Raw genomic sequence first — 19,880 nt, 5'->3', positions numbered from 1 at the left:
TCGTGGGGGAGAGGGAGGGAGGCAAACCATGAGAGACTCTTGAATGCTGAGAACAAACTGAGGGCTGATGGGAGTGGGGGTGGGGGAGGGGGGATGGGCACGGAGGAGGGCACTTGTTGGGATGAGCACTGGGTGTTGTATGGAAACCAACTTGACAATAAGCTATGAAAGAAAACATAAAGACTGGACTTTTCTTAAGCAAGGGAGTGATGTGATAAAGAGTCCAGTTAGTAAAATTAATCAGATAGAACTAGTGACAGCATGTAGGAGTGGAAAAGAGTTGATTCAGGAGTCGACTAGGCAGGAAGAGATGAGTATAATAAGAAAACCCACGGAGGGCTGTGCACAGAGAGGTAAAGGAAGAAACGCCAAGACCTGGAAACAGACCAGATATACGAACTCTTCTGGAAGAGTGTCTGTCCCATGTGACGCCAAGGAGGGATCAAGACCCACACGTAGCGGGACTGTTCTGTCGCGGCCTTCACGAAAGTTGCGTTGCTTCTGTTAACCAGTTTGCAGTATTGTAATACTAGTGACTTTTATTCCAGCATGTGTGTATGAAGTACCTAACGATGTAGCTAATACTCTTTATACTGCGACGGGGACTCCACATTGCAATCCTAGAATGTTCTAACCCCTGAAGCCAGGATTGGGAAGTTGAGGGATATGATAAAAATTCAAGGAATTTAAAGAAAATATACATCGTAGTTTTCATTAATAGTTGTTCTTGCAAATGTTGTTTCATCAAGTATATGGTTTTTTTTTTTCTTCAGGTCATTGTTTTTCAGACATACACCAATCAAAGTCATGTGCCCATTGAGGCAAAATACATTTTTCCTTTGGATGATAAGGCAGCTGTCTGTGGTTTTGAAGCATTCATCAATGGGAAGCACATAGTAGGAGAGGTAAGGGGAGAAAATGAGCTGTGATCGCTCTCTGGTTTCAAAGTCAGTTTCCCATTTACTCAGATCTCTCACCTGAGTTCCCATAGCTATAGGGTTGAATAGCAGCCTTATCGTAAGGCAGAATTAATCTTTGAAGAAGCAAGCACTTAGACAGCTGGCCTCCACCCAGATGTCCCTCCCTGGTTCACTGCTTTCTGTTCCTGCCTGTCCAGTGTTCATCAGTCAGTGCCTTGCAGATTCTTTGTCCAGCACTTCAGAAAAGATCAATTTCATTATCAAAAGTTTAAGAGAGGCACGCTGGAAAACTGGTGAAGCCCTTATATAGTTTTGCAAAAAACTGACCCTCTGCACCCTGTGGTAGCAGCCAAACTGAGGTGATGGCTGTTGTTGTAAGAAAAGGTGTACCAAAAAAGTAACAAGTGATACATTCTTTCTTTATTCTAAGGGATTAGCCCCCAATTGCAGTAACTCCTATTTTATTAAATTTAAGCTTTAACTTATTATTTTTGTTCAACATAACATCCCAATCAAATGTTTTTTTTCACTATTGACTCTGAAATATTTTGGTCCCAACGTCGTCATTTTAGCCTTTTATGATTCACATTCTTATTAGATAAGAATAAGATTTTAATGATCACTTTATATAAGTTCCATTTCACCTTAAATTCTTAGTTTTCTGGTTTTGCATAGGTTTTAATAAATATTGATGAAGTTTTTCTTGTTCAAGTCTGAAATCACTATTCGTTTAATGACTCGTATGAAAATAATCTTTTCCAGGTTAAAGAGAAGGAAGCAGCCCACCGCGAATACCGAGAAGCCATCAGTCAAGGCCATGGCGCTTACTTGATGGACCAGGATGCACCCGTAGGGCTTGATATTCATGCCTGTGTCTCACATAGTTACCAGAGGGAGAAAGAGTTGGGATATGACTTGAAACATGAAATTCATAGTAGAAACTGGGATAATGTATGATGCTTTAGGCCTAGAGTTTAGTTTTGCTGTTAGTGAGGGGAGGTCAAGCTGGTCGGAACCATTTGGCTTTACCTGAATGAGGAAGTAGACGTGTCAGTACTGCCTGACAAATAAGGACAGCTGCCTCTGTCCTTGGGAACGGAGTTTCCCAGAAGTTATAAGGAAAAGAAGACATTTGGGTACATAATCCTCATCTTCTGATAAAAAAGTGTAATATACAGTTGACCATTGAGCTACAGAGGTTTGAACTGCATAGATGCACTTGTAGGCGGATTTTTTTTTTATAAATACAGTACAGCCCTGTAAATTTATTTTGTCTTCCTAATGATTTTCTTAGTAACATTTTCTTTTCTCCAGCTTACTTCATTGTAAGATGATAGTATCTAACACATAGCATACAAGATATGTGGTACTTGACGGTTTACGTTATCAGTAAGGCTTCCAGTCAACAATAGGCTATTAGTAGTTAACGTTTTTAGGGAGTCAAAAGTTAGAAGCAGATTTTTGGCTGCATGGGGGTCAGTGCCCTTAAACCCATGTTGTTCAAGGGTCCACTGTGTTTAGATTTTTCCTAGAACTAAGTCTACCAAGTCATTTATCTAATTTTCAGCAAATCCTCTGCCAGGGAGGCATTTCTGCAGAGCCCTGAGATAGAGCCAGATTGTTTCCATTCTGATGAATCGCTTTCGTGGGGATGAAATGTGGAGACTCTGGGAGCAGGTCCAGGTGCCATGTCTCCTGCATTTATTCTCTTGAAAGATAAGCAGGGATTCCCCAGGTAGACTGAGGGCCTGCAAACAGAGGGGAGACACATACACAGGCTGTAACAGACCTGGAAGAGCATGGTTCCTTGGGAAGATAGAAGCATTTGGACTTGGCTGGAGTACACTGATAAGAATTGCCTTTGAGAAAGAATACTCAAGTGGTAATGAGAAGGTTGGAGTGGCCTGAGGCAGGGGAGATTGTCTAGTTTGCTAAATTGGCTTTGCCAACAAACACTATTTCTCATAGCCCTGAAGGGAGGGAGGTCCAAGATAATGATGGTGGATTTCTTCCAGGTTTCCTCCTATAGCGGAGAGCAGGCTCTAGTCTCTTTCTCTTCTTATGTGGCCACTAATTCCATCATTCCTCTACTTTCGTGACCTCACTGAAACCTAGTTACTTCCCAAAGGCCGCACCACCTAACACCGTCCCAGTGGGTGTTAGGGTTTCATCCTGTGGGTTTTGTGGGGGGAACACAAACATGCCGACTAGAACAGAGAGCAGTTTGGTGGTCCTTGTGGTCATCCAGGCAAGAGGAATAATGAGGGCCCAGACTAAACTACTAAGGGAGTGACAGTGGAAACGGAGAGGATGCAGCAGATGTGAAAGATGTCGGGGAGGTGGAACGCACAGATTTCAGCTGGATCGGAGGGTGTGGCAGAGAGAAGGGAGTCAAGGGTATCACTTGGACAGTTCTGGGTGGGTGTGTTCATCGAGGCAGGGATTTGAGAGAAGCAGATCCTTTGTGGATATGGAAGTGACGAGGGCAGGAGGAGATAATGAGTCTGGGAGAGGGCCGGGCGGGATGTTGTGGGGACAGGTCCCTGAGACAGCTGGTCAGGCACTCAGGACGAAGTCTGCACTGGGCATGGGGATCTGGGAGTCATGGTGGGAAGCTCTAAATTGGGATGGTGACAGATTGGGCATCGTTCAAGGATGCAGCCCTGGAAACCACCACTAAGTGTTGTTGGTAAAGGGTAAGGCAGAGAAAGACCTGAGGGAAAATGCCCAGGAGGAATTCCCTAGCTCTCTGGCTCAAGGAAGTAAGTCTAATTCAGATTAAAGTTACACAGTTTTTTCTCTTCCTAAAATTCCTTGGGTTAAGGCACAATGAAGAGTCTGTCCAAACTACTAGACTTGAGGAGCACCTGGGTGGCTTAGTCGGTTAAGCGTCCGACTTTCGCTTAGGTCATGATCTCGCGGTTCGTGGGTTCGAGCCCCACGTCGGGCTCTGTGCTGACTGCCAGCTCAGAGCCTGGAGCCTGTTTCGGTCTGTGACTCCCTCTGTCTCTAACCCTCCCCTGTTGATGCTGTCTCTCTCTCTCCTAGAAATAAATTAAAAAAAAAAAAAAAAAGTTTAAGAGTTATAAAAAAAACCAAACTACTAGACTCGATTTAGCCTTGGTCCACCTTTAGAATATACCTAAGTTAATCTTATATTTAGTGCATGTTGAAGTAGGGTTAAAAAGAACAAGGTGGAGTGGTCGTTACAATGAGTCCATAATTGAAAATATTTTTAAAAACCACGCGTACTTCTTAGGTGATAGGTCTAAAGCTGACTTCATTCCCTTCCCGCTCCAAACCGTTTCCTCCTTCTGTTTTTCTGGTGGTGATAATGGCATCACTTAGGCAGTCGGCCAGGCGGGAACCCAGGGTGTCGCCCTCCGGTCCTCCCTTCCCGTCCTCCACCCGCCGTCTCCGGGTAATCATCGATTCCGGTTTCTTACCAGCTTAGGAGGCCTGCCCATCTCACCACTTCCCTGTGGCCACCAGTAGGGCCCACCGTCACCCCCTCAGCCCATCAGTACGCTGCCAAGACCCTCCCAAGCCTGGCCTCACCTGCCTCGGCCTCATCACACTGCTTCCTTCCTCCCACCCCACCCCCCAGGGAGCCTGAGCTCTTATTCGCAGAGGCCCTCGTTCTCCTCTCCTCAGAACGGGATGTTCTGACTCCCGTTTATTCGCTTAATTTTTTTTTAAAGTAAGCTTTATGCCCAGCATGGGACTTGAACTCATGACCCTGAGATCACGAGTAGCATGCTCTACTGACTGAGTCATCCAGGCGCCCCTGTTTGCTTGCTTTAAAAGATATGTGTATTTTACAAGTCTCGGTTTAAACATCCCTCCGTGTAAGAGAAAACTCAAGTTTTTCCTGCCTTCACCCAGGACAGGTCAGTGCCACTGCCTTCCGCTCCTCAGGCCGCCAGTGCATATCTGTCTCACTACTCTCTATGCACCGTTTATAAAGACAGAGGTCTAATTTGTAATCCCAAATATTTAAGCAGGATAGTAACAGAAAAGGGTAAATAAGGAGTTAATGAGGAAGTTCCGAGGCCAAGTCAGAAGCTGGAAGAAACTGGAGCGAGGCCCCAGCCTCCGTGGACGTGGACGGCAGCTGCTGAGTGCGGGCCGGCTTCCCCGTTAACCCTGTACGGACGCTAGCCCACCCGGACCCGTGGGGAAGCCACAGCCCCCTGCCCCATCTGTCCCTGGGGGGCTTGTCACTCTTTAGATTCCAGTTCACTTGACTGCGTCACAGCTCAGTGTTCTGGCAGGTTGTAGATTGTCTGGCTTGTAACAGAGGTGACATCTTGTCCGTGTAGCCTATGCAGAGACGGAAGTGTAGCCCCTCAGATGAGCCCCAGGCTTTTATGTGCTTCTTTTAAGGACAAGCACTACTAACTCTTCAATAATCATCTCTCTGTTGTTTATCCCTTCACTGGAATCCATTTCTTCGTCGGATGTTCTTGTAAGTGGATGTCCTTGATGTCAGAAGTAACCATTCACCCCTGGAATCTATATTGATCCTTAGTATTCTATGCTCCTACATACTGAATTTTCGTGGCAGCACGGCCAAACGGGATGGAAGATATGCTTGGGGTGTTATGAGTTTCTCTGTGTAGGATCAGAAAAAATATATCTGTTCTCTCTTTTTTCTGCCCTAGTCGTTCATGAGCTTGTCTTCTTATGCAGTGATTATAATACCCCTTCAAAAGAAAACGAAATGCTTTTTCTGAATGAATTGATGAGTGAACTGTAGGGTAAAAGAATTAAGTGACGGCCAAGTTAGGGAGAACTGCTGTGCTCTCCAGCTCCTGACGGGATTGCCGTCAGATGCTGTGGAGGGCGGACGAGCCATGGCCTCTTCAAGAGGGGGCTGCCTGGAGGCTGGCGGTGCAGCAGAGCCCACTCACCCCCACCCCCAGGAGGGCAGGGGTGAGGCCCTGCCCAGAAGGGCTCCTGCTTCCAGAGGACCTCTTCTTCCGCTGCCCTTTGTAGATGTCACAGCGCCCGCACCCCAGGGACCAGCTCCAGGATTCTCCTTAAACACTACAAAACAGTCTATGCCCATTTTCTGGGGAAGAATCTGGCAGATTATAATTCAAGTGGCTCCTGTAATAGGAGGGATTAACCAGCACAGAATGCATATGCTTTTGAGTGGAAAGCTGAGTAATGTGTTTCTCTTTCAGGATGTTTTTACTGTTAGTGTTGGAAATCTGCCCCCTAAGGCTAAGGTCCTCATCAAAATTACCTACATCACCGAACTCAGCATCCAAGGCACCAGGGCTGTCTTCTCCATGCCGGCCACCGTGGCTCCCTGGCAACGGGACAGAGCTTTGAATGAAAACAGTCAGGTTCGTATGCTTAAGAAAGATTTTAAAAAGCTTTTTTGGTGATTTATTCATAGGGAAGAAAAAATATCTAAAATAATCTAGTCTTCCTGACGCAAAATCAGTTTTCCTGACATTTCTGCGTTTAGATACGTGTAATGTTTGTAAAATGAAAAGAATAAAGACATAGTTCTGCTCAATGGGTGTCGTATTTTTATTCTGTTCAGTCACCTAAAAAACTTTTGTGTCTCTACTACGTGTTCATTATGAAGAATTTAGAGAAGCATAAAGAATGCAAAGAAACCAAAGAGGAAAATTTAAACAATCCTTAATTCTGTTGCCAGAGATAGTAGCCCAGAGCTACTGGTTAACACTTTGTTTTTATCTAGTACGTATTTGTATAAATTGTGTTTATATGGGTATGTGTATATGCACGTATAGGTATGTAGCTGTGTGTGTGCATATACACGCATATAGACATGTGTATGGTTGAAAATCTCTATTAAAATGGCCATAAACTGTCCCCAAGATCAGTTGCATTTTAGAAGTTCCTGTTTTCCATGACCAAGTGTTCTGTGTCTTGCTACTCAAATGTGAGACCAGCTGTCTGGTTGCTGCTGTGGGTTGTGGCCGTGGTGACATTGCATTCAGCTTAGAGGTCTCATTGTGAAACTTAGTATATACTTAGTTATATATATATTTTTTTCTTTTAACAGGATACAGTAGAGAAGATTTGTGTAAGGGAAATAGGAACAAAGCAAAGGTTAGTACCCAAAATATAAAACCCTACCAGTTATCCAATGGACTGGCTTTACATTTTCACTTAAAATTAAATATACATATAATTATATAAAATAACTACATGTAGTTGTTTAATATTTAAGATTATAGACTCAGACAACTTTCGCTTCTTTTTTGGTAGCTTCTCTTTGAGTATGTCCATTGAGATGCCGTATGTGATTGAATTCATTTCTAGTGATACACATGAACTGAGACAAAAGGTTGGTAAATCTTTAGTTTTTCTTTCCTTTTCTTTTCTTTCTTTCTTTCTTTCTTTCTTTCTTTCTTTCTTTCTTTCTTTCTTACTTTCTTTCTTTCTTTCTTTCTTTCTTTCTTTCTTTTTTGAGACAGAGGGAGGCAGAGCACGAGTAGGGCAGGGTCAGAGAGAGAGGGAGACACAGAATCTGAAACAGGCTCCAGGCTCTGACCTGTCAGCACAGAGCCCGACACGGGGCTCGAACCCACAAACTGTGAGATCATGACCTGAGCTGAAGTCGGATCCTTAACCGACTGAGCCCCCCAAGAACCCCTCTCTGGTTTTTATTTAAGAGCTCTTATTTTAACATTAGTTTTATTATATCAAGGCAATACACGCACATGGTTTAATAAGTTACATCATAATAATGCTAACAACAGCTTCTAACAACAGCAGCACGCCAGATCTGCCCTGCCTCTTCCAGACCAGCCTCCAGAGGTCGTGAACCACTTTAAACACCCTGCATCCTTCCTGCTGGCCTCGAGAGTTGCGAAGGATAATTTTTTACTGCTTGTTCTTGATGCATCTATTTCAAAAGTATTTTTTGGTTTCTTATTGTGGTAGATAAAAATCTAATTATTTTACCTGTCCACTACCCTCAGTCACACGTAGATTAAAACTCCTCGGAATACTGTTGTTCACCACTCAGTGCTCCCAGTAATTGAGTTAATGTTTTCCCCTAAGACCCCCTGTCCGTCTCTCGGCGGCCGCCCAGCCTGGTCATCGCAGGCCAGGGCTTGTCCTAGGGCCTTTCTTTTATGATTCTCCTCTGCAGGGCTTTTCTTCTTTATCGTCTTCCTTGTGTTAGTCCATCCATTTGCCAGAGCACAGCCTCCATTAACTTCCTGAGTCAGAGTGCGTGGGCAGTGCCTGAAGCTCTCCTCACCCCACGTGTTAATGTTGACCATTTGTTGAGGCATTTAGTCTCGGGCTGAAAATCGTCCTCTCTCAAAGTACTGAAAACCTTATTTTCTAGCTTCTAGTGTTACTTCTTTTTTTTTTTTTTAATGTTTTATTTATTTCTAGGAGAGAGAGAGAGAGACAGCGTGAGCAGGGGAGGGTCAGAGAGAGAGGGAGTTACAGACTGAAACAGGCTCCAGGCTCTGAGCTGGCAGTCAGCACAGAGCCCGACGCGGGGCTCGAACCCACGAACCGCGAGATCATGACCTAAGCGAAAGTCGGACGCTTAACCGACTAAGCCACCCAGGCGCCCCTCTAGTGTTACTTCTGAGAACTTAAGTGCTATTCTTATCCCCCATTCCTTGTATGTAATCTGTTTCATTTTAAATTCTACAAGAATTTCAGATCTTTTTATCCCTGGTGTTCTGAAATTTCATAAGAAGGTGACATTCATTCATTGTATGTAACTCGTAGCCTTTAGTGCTGGGAAATTTTGTTATATTAAAAAAAATAAGTTGTGCCTCTTTCCTTTACCTTTTGCATTGCCTTTCAATCAGGTGTCCCCTGGATTGAACCTCTTGTTTTCTTTTTTTTTTTTTTCTCCTGTTGAACATTGTATTGTTTTCTTGTGCTACTTTCTGAGTGATTTTCTCAATTTTAAATTCCAACCATTCTACTGAAATTTTTATTTTAGTTCTAATATTTTTAATTTGCAAGAGCTCTTTTCTGCTCTGTAAATATTCCTTTTGGTGGGTCCCTGAGTGGCTCAGTCGGTTGAGTGTCCAACTCTTGATTTTGGCTCAGGTCATGATCCTGGGGTCGTGAGAGTGAGCCCCACATCAGGCTCTGCACTAAGCATGGAGCCTGCTTGGAATTCTCTCTCTCCCTCTGCCTCTCTCCCATGCTCGTGTTCTGTCTCTAAAATATAGACAGACAGATAGATAGATACATAGATAGATAAAATTCCTTTTTTATAGCATCTTTTTGTGTTTCGTGAATGCATTACCTCTCTTGTCTCTCTGAAAATACATTTTTCTTCTCCTCCCTGTGTTGTGTCCTTTTCCTTTGAGTTCCTTTCTTCTTCTGGCTTTTGCTCTTTGTTCTATTTTGTGTGAGAGGCCTTTCCTCAAATGCCTGGGTGACCCCTCTGTGTTCGTGTCTCACTGAGACACACAGAATGCTAGTTAGATGCTGTGAGGTGGGGCGAGTGGAAGGGGCGCCCTGGCAGCTGGCTGGCTGTTTGATGGTGGGTCTCATGGTAGTGTTTTAGCCTTTCTGCGGTTGTTCAGAACACCTCTAGGGCACTCATAAAGTATGACTGGGGAGAGTAACTGAGGGACCCACACTTTAGGATGCCAAGTTTCACTTCCTTTCCCAGTTTGCAGCGCTGCACGCCTCTGCTTCGGTGTACCTAGGATTCCTGAGTGTAGATGCCATTTGCTTGAATTTCTCTAAGTAACGAATCTTCAGTTTCCTTTATTGAGAGAACAGGACGCTAGCTATTCATGCTAGATGCTTGGCTACTTAGAGCAGGGAGGGGGTCTGCACCAAGGCAACTTTGTGCATAGTCTACTCGCTAGCACTGCTGTTTTCTGCAGTTACCTCCAAGGTGTGAACCTTTCTGGGTTGCTGCAGTCCTCCACCGGACCCGGATACTAGCTTCTTCCACTCTCTGTCAGCTTCCACCACACCTCTGTCAACCTACCATCTTCTTAAAATTTGTTGACATCTCTCATCTGCGATTGTCTTTGTTGCTATTTTTAATATCTTTAAGGGTTTATACCCTCTAATTGATTCCCTCTTATGGTAGGGAGTTTTAGGATTTTATTAGAAAGTGAAGATAAACACTTGCATTTAGTCTTCCTGAACAAGAAGCCCTTTGCGTCAGATAGCTTTTGCTGTGAAACAATCTCAAAACTTTATGGTTTAAAACAATAACATTTGTTACTTATCACAGTTTTGTGAATTGACTGGGAAGTTCTAATGGGCTGCACTGGTTTGGCTGGGACAAGATGGTCTAGAGTGGCCTTACCCTAATGCCTGGCTATTGGCCTGGTGTCCCTGGGGGTGATGACCACCTGTCTCTCTTCATCCATCAGGTTAGCTCAGCTTCATTCACATGGTAGTGGAAGAATTCTCAGTAGCAATGGGAGACAGCAAGCCCTGCTGCACAAGCATTTTCCGAGCCCCTTGCATCACATCTGCCAATATCCCATTGACCAAAGCAGGTCACACTGGCCAACTTTGGATTCAGAGGCAGAGCAATAGAGGCCACCGCCTGACAAGAAGAGCTGCAAACTCACATTGCAAAGGGGCGAGCACGCAGGAATGGAAAAGCTTTGCAGCCATTTCATGATCTATCACATTGCCTTTATTGTTTTAAAGCATATCATCCATATTTTCAAAACGTACTCTCTATTTATGAAAAATTAATTTAAGAATTAGTCATGATTAGGGGCGCCTGGCTTAGTCAGTTAAGCGTCCGACTTTCGCTTAAGTCATGATCTGGCGGTTCGTGGGTTCGAGCCCCGGGTCGGCCTCTGTGCTGACTGCCAGCTCAGAGCCTGGAGCCTGTTTCGGTCTGTGACTCCCTCTCTCTCTGACCCTCCCCTGCTTACGCTGTCTCTCTCTCTGTCTCTCCTAGAAATAAATAAAACATTAAAAAAAAAAAAGAATTAGTCATGATTATAAGATTGTTATTGAATTTTCTATTTTTACTATTTGAAGGTATGATTATCTAGTATACTTTCTGCTATATCCAGATGGTTCTAACTGAATATGTAGACCTATAGCCTTTGGATCCAGGATTTGAGACTGTCTTAAATTTATCTAATTTTGACTGTGTGCATGAACCTTAGAATTTCAGGATGGTAACTGATATGATAATAGTCACACTCCTAAAAACTTCATAATTTTGGAATTTGTGACTATAATATTGATTCTTAATGGAGTTACATAAATTATGCAAGGGTTTGCTACCTGACAGGCATTTTCAAGTTGATAATATGGAATTATTCCATTATTTACTTTGTTGTCATTGTTGTTTGTTTTGCAGAGTACAGACTGCAAAGCTGTAATTAGCACCATGGACGGTAGCTCCTTAGACAGCAATGGATTCTCCCTTCATATCGGTTTGTCTGATGCGTATCTCCCAAGAATGTGGGTTGAAAAACATCCAGAAAAAGAAAGTGAGGTATAGTCCTTCTTCTACTTAAAAATGAGAGACACTATTAAAAACAATATTTCAAATACATTATTTTAATTTGGAAATTACTGATAGTCCTGAAAAACTAGCATTACAAAATGAATGCACACCATTCCAAGATTTTACAGCTAAAAATACTTATGGAATCAGGCTTGACAAACTTCTGAGGTTTCAACCAAGTCCCTCATGTGGCATGTTTCTTTGTAATGACTTTAGTTTTTACCTTAATCCTCACCAAAAACAAAAAATGCCTTCAGACATTACATTGTTAGTCTGTATATTTTTATAGTTTTTAAATACTGATATTGTAAAAACAGATACATAATTATTTATGGCCATAAGTCCATTTGTGTCCCTATGACAAAAAATCTCTTCTTATTAGAATAAAAATTGAGAATGATATCAGCAAGATGTCCCAAGATGTCCTTCATATGTATCCCCCCCAACAACAATTATTTGGCATCTGTTCATGGACAGAGTACTGTTTGGGGGCTTTGGGATCCAGTTAGGAGATTGGGAAACACCAGTACTGCTCAAGAGCAACAACTGTTTGGAGAAGCCAGGCTTACACACAGGCAGCTGAGTTGCTGACCATGGTCCTGGCTTCAGGCACCGTCTGTGCCGCCAGATATCCTGAAAGCACCCTGTACTTGGCTCCAGCCTCCTCACAGTCATAATCTGCAAGCAGACCTGTGAGTCCAGGGACACTTCCATGTATAACCTGGAAGATTCTGAAAAGGGCCTATTCTCAGCTCTAACAGCAGTCTGCAAGCGGTCCTGTTGCAGACGACCTCTTGGATATTCATGTCTGTACCTCCGGAGATCCATAAAGGGCTCTCTACTCTGCTTCAGCCCCTCCAGCCACGGGAGGGTCAGTCTACCCAGAGACCCCATGAGACACATCCATCCGCACCTTCAGAGCCAAGTCTGAAGATCTCAGTCATGTCTGTGGAAACTGAAATGGTTCTGGGGCTTGGTTCCAGCCCCTCTCAACTGTAGTCCAGGGCCAATCTTGCCTACCCAGGACTCATCCTGCAACTAGGCAGGAGTATTTCCAGGGACCCAGTAGAGGCTACACCCATCCATATACCTGGTAATAGGTCTGATGACTGAGAACCTGTGGACTATGAAGTGGATTCTCATCGCAGGCTACCCTACTGAACAGGTTCTGAGGCAGACCCACCCATCCAGGGACCAGAAATGATCCACATGTGTTCAGCCCCCTGGTAACAAGCCCCCTGCAGACCACACCACAGACCTAGCAACAGCCTCGAAATTGACTCCACTTCTGCACAATTGTGATTCCAGAGGTAATCCCATCAGTCAGGGAACCAACAGAAGAAGGTCTTTACCTGCGAAACTAGTCTGTAAACACAAAGAACTGTTTGTTCCTTCAGATGAACAGATACCAGTGCAAAGTTATGTAGCTCATGAAGAATTAGGCAAACATGACACCACCAACGAAAACTAATAAGGCTCCTGTAATTGACCCCAAAGAAATGGAGATCTATGATTTGCCTGACAACAAACTCAAAATAATCATCTTAAGACAACTCCATGCAATACAAGGGAACACAGATAAACAACTAAACAAAATCAGAAAAACAACACATGAACAAAATGAGAAGTTTAGTAAAGAAATAGAAACCATAAAAAAGAACCAAACAGAAAGTCTGGAGCTAAAGAATACAATGACAGACTAAAAAATTCAAGACAGAGCTTCAACAACTTACTTAGTCATGCAGAAGAAAGAATCAATGAACATGAAGACAGATCATTTGAAATTAAAGGAATAAAAAGAAAAAGAATGAAAAGAGTGAAAAACACCCACATGAATTATGGAACACCATCAAGCAGGTGAATGTTTGCATCATGGGCATCCCAGGAAAGGAAAGGAAGGGTGGAAAGATTATTTAAAGAATTAATAGCTAAAATCTTCCCAAATCTTGGGAGAGTGATGGACATCCAGGTGCAGGCAGCTCAGATGACCCCAAGCAAGATCAACTGAAAGAAGATTACTCTAAAACACGTTATAATTAAAACATTAAAAATCAAGGACAAGGAGAGACTTTTTTTTTTAATGCTTTTTATTCTTAAGAGAGACAGAGCATGAGTGGGGGAGGGCCACAGAGATAGGGAGGCACAGAATCAGAAGCAGGCTCCAGGCTCTGAGCTGTCAGCACAGAGTCCAATGTGGGACTCAAACCCACGAACCATGAGATCATGACCTGAGCCGAAGTTGGTCACTTTACCAACTGAGCCACCCAGGCGCCCCAAAGAGAGACTTTTGAAAGCAGCAAGAGCAAAATGACTCATCATATACAATATAACCCCCATAGGGCTGTCAGCAGATTTTTCTGCAGAAACCATGAGGTCAGTAAGGAGTGGGATGATATATTCAAAGTGTTGAAAGGAAAAACTGCCAACCATGAATACTACTCTTTTGGGTGCCTGGACCCAATTCCAAGGGCAAGTTAGGGGCTTGCCCACATATCACTATACTCTGTAAGTCCAGGTTGTTACCTGTACTTCTGACAAACTAGCTATAAATCAGAGATTCCCACAATCCTTTCCTCAGTTTTTATTAACTTGCTAGAGCAGCTCACAGAACTCAGAGAAACATTTTACTTACTAGATCACCAGTTTATTACAAAAGCATATAACTCAGGCACAGCCAGATGGAAGGTATCCATAGGGCAAAGTCTGGGGAAAGGGTGCAGAGCCTCCATTCCCTCCAGGCATGCCACTTTTCCACATCTCCATGTGTTCACCAATATGGAAGCTCTCTGAAGCCCATGCTTTTGGGTTTTTATGGTGGCTTTTTTACATAGGCATGGATGACAAAAAATTATTGGCCATTGGCGATTGATTGAGTCTCCAGTCTCACTCCTCTTGTAGAAGTCTATGGACAGGATTGAAAGTTCTAACTCTCTGATCATATGTTTGATACTCCTGTCAACCAGCCCTCCTCCGTAGGTGGGGTCCAAAACTCACCTCCTTAACATAACAAAGGACACTTTTTATCACTCTTATCACTTGGGAAATTCCAAGGGTTTTGGATTTAAAGAAAATTTTTAATGTTTATTTATTTTTGAGAGACAGAGAGAGAGAGAGTCATAGTGTAAACAGGGAGAGGCAGAGACAGAGCGAGACACAGAATCCAAAGCAGGCTCCAGGCTCAGAGCTGTCAGCACAGAGCCCACCATGGAACTCAAACTCACAAACCATGAGATCACGACCTGAACCAAAGTCAACACTTAATGGACTGAGCCACCCAGGCACTCTGGAAATTCCAAGGGTTTTGGGGGATGTGAGCCAGGAGTAATGGACAAAGACCAAATATATATGAGTTGACCAAATATATATTTCTTATAAATCACAATGTAGCATATAAACCCAGCAAAACTGTCCAGAAATTAAGGAGAGATACATTCCCAAACAAAAGCTAAGGGAATTCATCACCAGTGGACCTGCCTTATGAAAAATGGTAAAAGGAGTTCTTGAAGTGAAAGAATGCTATAGAAAAACAAGCTTCCAATTATGGAATGAATATGTCATGAGAATAAAAGGAACAGCATAGAGAATATAGTCAATGCTATTATAATGGCTTATGGAGACTGATGGTAGCTATACTTGTGATAAGCATAGCGTAATGTATGAATTTGTCAAATTACTATTTTGTATACCGGAAACTAATGTAACATTGTGTGTCAAGTATGTATCAATCAGAAATTTAAAAATGGGGCACCTGGATGGCTCAGCCAGTTAAGTGCCCTTCTCTTGATCTTGTGGTCATGAGATTGAGCACTATATCAGGCTCTGCACTGGGCATGAGGCCTGTTTGGGATTATTTTTCTCCTTCTCCCTCTGCCCCACCCCCTCCCTCAAAAAATTTTCCTTTTTAAAAAATAATTTAAAATTGGGGGTGCCTGGATGGCTTAATGAATTAAGCATCCAATTCTTGCTTTTGGCTCAGGTCATGATCTCACAGTTTGTGGGACTGACCTCTGCATCAGGTACCATGCTGTCAGCACAGAGCCTGCTTAGGGTTCTCTCTCTCTCTCTCTCTCTCTCTCTCTCTCTCTCTCTGTCTCTCTCCCCCCCCCCACTGCTTGCTCACTCTCCCTCTCTCAAAATAAATAAGCATTTAAAAAATAAAAATAAATAAAAAATAAAAATAAAATAAATTATATGATCCTGTCAATAGATGCAGAAGTGTTTGAAAAATTCAACACCCTTTCATGATGAAAGCTCTGAACAAACGGAGTATAGAAGGTTACCTCAACATAATAAAGACTGTATATGACAAACACAGCTAACATCAGACTCAATGGTGCCAAACTAAGAGCTTTTTCTCTAAAATCAGAAATAAGAATGCCTGCTCTAACCATTCCTATTCAATGCAGTACTGGAAATCCTAGCTAGACCAATTAGGCAAGAAAAAGAATTAAAAAGCATACAAATAAGAAAGGAAAGAGTAAATTTGTCTGTTTGCCGATAACATGATCTCATGTATAGAAACCCTAAAAACTCCACTAAAAAACTGTTAGAACTAATAAATTCAGGAAAGTTGGAGGATACTATAAGAAACCGATAGACCATGAGACACCTGGGTGAAATACTTACGGATAAATTTAACCAAAGGAAGTAAAAGATAGAGACATTAAAAAACTTGAGACACTGGTGAAAGAAATTGAAGAAGACACAAACAAATGGAAACATATTTCATGAATGGAGCCACAAAATACCCTGAATAGCCCAGGCAGTCTTGAGGAAGAAGAATAAAGCTAGAGGCATCATACTTCCTGATTTATACTGCAAAGCAGTAGCAGTCAAAACAGTGTGATCCTGTTATAAAAACAGACACTAAACTTATGGAACAGAATTGAGAGCCCAGAAGTAAACCCATGCATATTTGTCAACTAACATTTGACAAGGGAGCTAAGAATATTCAATGGGGAAATGATGGCCCTTTGAATAATTGGTGCTGGGAAAACTAGATATCTTCGTGCAGATGAATAAAATTAGGCCACTATATTACACCACTCATAAAAATTAACCCAGAATCGGGACACCTGGGTGGCTCAGTCAGGTAAGTGTGTCTGACTCTTGATTTTGACTCAGGTCATGATCCCAGGGTCATGGTATCAAGCCCTACATCAGGCTACACATCACAGCTACACATCTGTACAAAGAAATCGTGAAAGGAAAAGTCAATCAATGTGGCAGACTTCATTGTTGTCTTATTTTAAGAAATTGCCACAACCACCCCAGCCTTCAGCACCCACCACCCTGGTCAGTCAGCAGCCATCAACATCAAGGCAGGACCCTCAAGCAGCAGCAACAACAAAAACCTTTTATTTTTATTTTTTTAATGTTTATTTATTTTTGAGAGAGAGATTGTGAGTGGGGGTGGGGCAGAGAGAGAGAATCCCAAGTAGGTTCCATGCTATCAGTGTGGAGCCCAACACGGGGCTATTGCACATATAATAGACTACAGTATAGTGCAAACATAACTTTTTTTTTTCTTTTTTTTTTAGTGCAAACATAACTTTTATGTGTGCTGGGAACCAAAACATTTATTTACCTCACTTTATTGTGATATTTGCTTTATTGTGGTAGTCTGGAACCGAACCCACAATATCTCCAAGGCATGCCTGTACCCAGATAAACAAGCCAGACTAGTTTAAGTAAGATAAACATCAGTCCAGCATCTTTTTTCTTTTTCTAGGCCTGCATGCTTGTTTTTCAACCAGATCTAGATATCACACTCCCTGAGCTAACTGAGAACAGTGAAGTGATTATCTGTCTGGATTGCTCTGCTTCCATGGAGGGTGCGACGTTCTTGCAAGCCAAGCAGATTGCCTTATGTGCACTGTCCTTGGTGGGGAAGAAGCAAAAGATAAACATTGTCAAGTTTGGCACAGGTGAGTGCTCTTCGGCCCCAGTCCGAAGTGTGCTTCCTCCTTAATATGAACATACTCATGAGTAGAGCTGATGGCTGTTTGAACCCTGCCCTCATCTGTGGAGTAAGAGGTAGCGTAGCGCGGAGCTCCGGAACCAGAGCGCTGGCGCCAGGCCCCTGGGTTCACATTCCAACTCTACCACTTGTGAGCTCTAGGTGTCACCCTGGGCAAATTACTTGAGCTTTTTATATCTCAGTTTCCTCATTTGTAATATAAGGGTAATGGTTCCTACCCCATAGTGTTGCTGTAAGGAAATAGCTAATGCATGTAAAGGACTTGAAACAGTGCCTATTACACAGTAAGTGCTGTATAAATACCACCAGTGTTCCCAGCAGCTGCGCCGAATGCGGGACCCTTGGCTGACATGTACGAGGGTCCTAAGGATATGGACAGAACATTTGAAATCAGCACAGTATAGAAAATCTATAAGGTTTCAGCAAGCATCAGATCAGCCCTTTTAGAGGAAAAGTAACACCATCCTCCAGGTGGGGATCCAGAAACATGTCAGCCACCAGAAGAAGCTACTTTAGGAATGAGAGAAGGAACCGGAGTAGAGTGAGGGGACAGTCCTGTCCTTTTGATTCTTTCCTTCCATGCCATTCAGCAGAAGACCCAGCCCTTTTATGAAGGAGCTAGGGTCTGCTGCTGCTGGGAAGAAGTCAGATAAGCCTGGGAAAACCAAGGCCCTGGAGGGAGAACGTGTCCCTCCCGTGGCCAGGCTGCCGGTGCTGCTGTGACAGCCACATCTCCCTTGGCCTGAGCGATCTTCTACATTCAATTTTATTCAGAACATTTTTCATTGTAAAGTGCATAGTTTCAATGCACCAGAGTTTATTATTTAAAGGAATACAGTGGTGAATTTTTTATGTTAAAACTATCAAACATTGTTAGTGGCCAATAAAGTGAATATTTCGTGGTTACACCTCACACCAATCTTACCGCACAGGTTACAAGGAACTATTTTCATATCCTAAGTACATCACAAGCAACAATGTGCCAACGGAGTTCATTATGGTGAGTAAAAGAACCTTCCCTCATCTCTTGGGTCTTTTCCTATCAAGTTTTAATAGTACTGTCGAGACTTATTCTCCCATGACCACTATTAGAACACCCCCAGTCTTCAGTTTTTGTATGTTGGTGGGCTCTTTTGTTTTATTAATAAAAGCAATATGAACTCATTAAAGAAAAATTGGAAATTAAAAAGGGTAGAAAAAAAATTCACCCACAGTTCTACCACCTAAATACAACCAGCTTAAACAGTGTTGGAATGTTTTCTTGTGTTCCTTTTTTCCTGGTTCTGAAAATGGAAGAGGCTGAGAATGACTTAGTTCTCACTTCAGTCCAGGCCAGAAAACCCTGGGAAAGAATAAAAGAAAAAAATCAAACAAGTGCCACTGATAATATTATAGTGACTGTGTGACATAAATAAACTAACAGGATATAAGTATAGTTGTTCCACAAATGTATAATTGAGAAAAAATACATCTTTCCAGGGGTGATATCTCTAAACCCTCATTGAGACATGCTTCAGCAAATGACAGCAGTTAATGGTGAATATACCCAAAAAGGAGTAAATAACTTTTCACTTCATTTCCTCTAGTCTGCTACACCTACCATGGGAAATACAGACTTCTGGAAAACGCTCCGATACTTAAATTTACTGTACCCTTCTCAAGGGTTACGGAACATTCTCCTCATATCTGATGGGCACCTCCAGAATGAAAGTCTGACCCTGCAGCTTGTGAAGAGAAATGTCCAGCACACCAGGCTGTTCTCCTGTGGTGTTGGGTAAGTGCGGGAGATCTGGTCACACAGTGAACACTGTGGGTGAAGGAAGCAGCTTGTGGGCAGGGCTTCTTTTGTTGACCTGCATAGAGTAAGTTGTAGAGCTCTGGGCTCTGAGCCAGACTGCCTGGGTCTCAGTACCTGAATTGGCCATTTGTTAGCTATGACCGTGGGCAAGTTGTTAAACCACTTGTGTATAAAATGAAGATGATGGTGAAAATGTCATAGATTTAATAGATTTACTCTGAGGATTAAATGAGCTCATATATAAAAAATACTTAAGAGGTGCCTGGGTGGCTCAGTCGGTTAAGCGTCTGACTCCTGATTTAAGCTCATGTCATGATCTCATGGTTTGTGAGTTCCAGCCCTGTTTTGGGGTCTACACTGACAGTCCAGAGCCTGCTTGGGATTCTCTTTATCTCCTCTCTCCCTCTCTCTCTCTCAAAAATAAATAAACATTTTTTAAAAAGTACTTAAAACAGTCTTAAGAACAGAGCTGGCACATGGCAGACCCCAAGTCAAATGTTATATTATTATGCTGCATAAAATCCATGTTTCCAGCTTCTCCTGAGAAGCCTGAAGATCTGGTTTGTGACCTGCTGTGGGCGGGGCCCCACCCAGGCGATTTGCTCCTTCACACCTTCCTGGTGGCTGGACACATTTGCACTTTCAAACTCTGTCATGGACATAGGATCTTTCTCTCAGAGGCTAGACCCCCTTGATTGTTGGAATGAGCTC

At 42.8% G+C, this 19,880-nt stretch overlaps 1 protein-coding gene across 1 annotated transcript in view; it reads left to right on the top strand.

The window, feature by feature from the left end:
* Window positions 1–19,880, top strand: part of PARP4 (poly(ADP-ribose) polymerase family member 4) — an 82,342-nt gene that overhangs the window by 35,835 nt on the left and 26,627 nt on the right. Inside the window, exons 16-24 of the mRNA XM_077774713.1 lie at window positions 774–905; window positions 1,683–1,769; window positions 6,110–6,274; window positions 6,967–7,013; window positions 7,173–7,251; window positions 11,242–11,379; window positions 17,123–17,318; window positions 18,304–18,371; window positions 18,958–19,145. Of these exons, the coding sequence (XP_077630839.1) occupies window positions 774–905; window positions 1,683–1,769; window positions 6,110–6,274; window positions 6,967–7,013; window positions 7,173–7,251; window positions 11,242–11,379; window positions 17,123–17,318; window positions 18,304–18,371; window positions 18,958–19,145 (1,100 nt within the window). The remainder of the gene's footprint in view (window positions 1–773; window positions 906–1,682; window positions 1,770–6,109; window positions 6,275–6,966; window positions 7,014–7,172; window positions 7,252–11,241; window positions 11,380–17,122; window positions 17,319–18,303; window positions 18,372–18,957; window positions 19,146–19,880) is intronic.

This window comes from Crocuta crocuta, unplaced genomic scaffold (genome assembly GCF_008692635.1).
Source record: "Crocuta crocuta isolate KB4526 unplaced genomic scaffold, BGI_CrCroc_1.0 scaffold277, whole genome shotgun sequence".
In the NCBI taxonomy this organism is placed as follows: domain Eukaryota; kingdom Metazoa; phylum Chordata; class Mammalia; order Carnivora; family Hyaenidae; genus Crocuta; species Crocuta crocuta.
The sequence above is the reverse complement of the archived record's forward strand: the minus strand, read 5'-3'. Positions and strand labels throughout refer to the sequence as shown.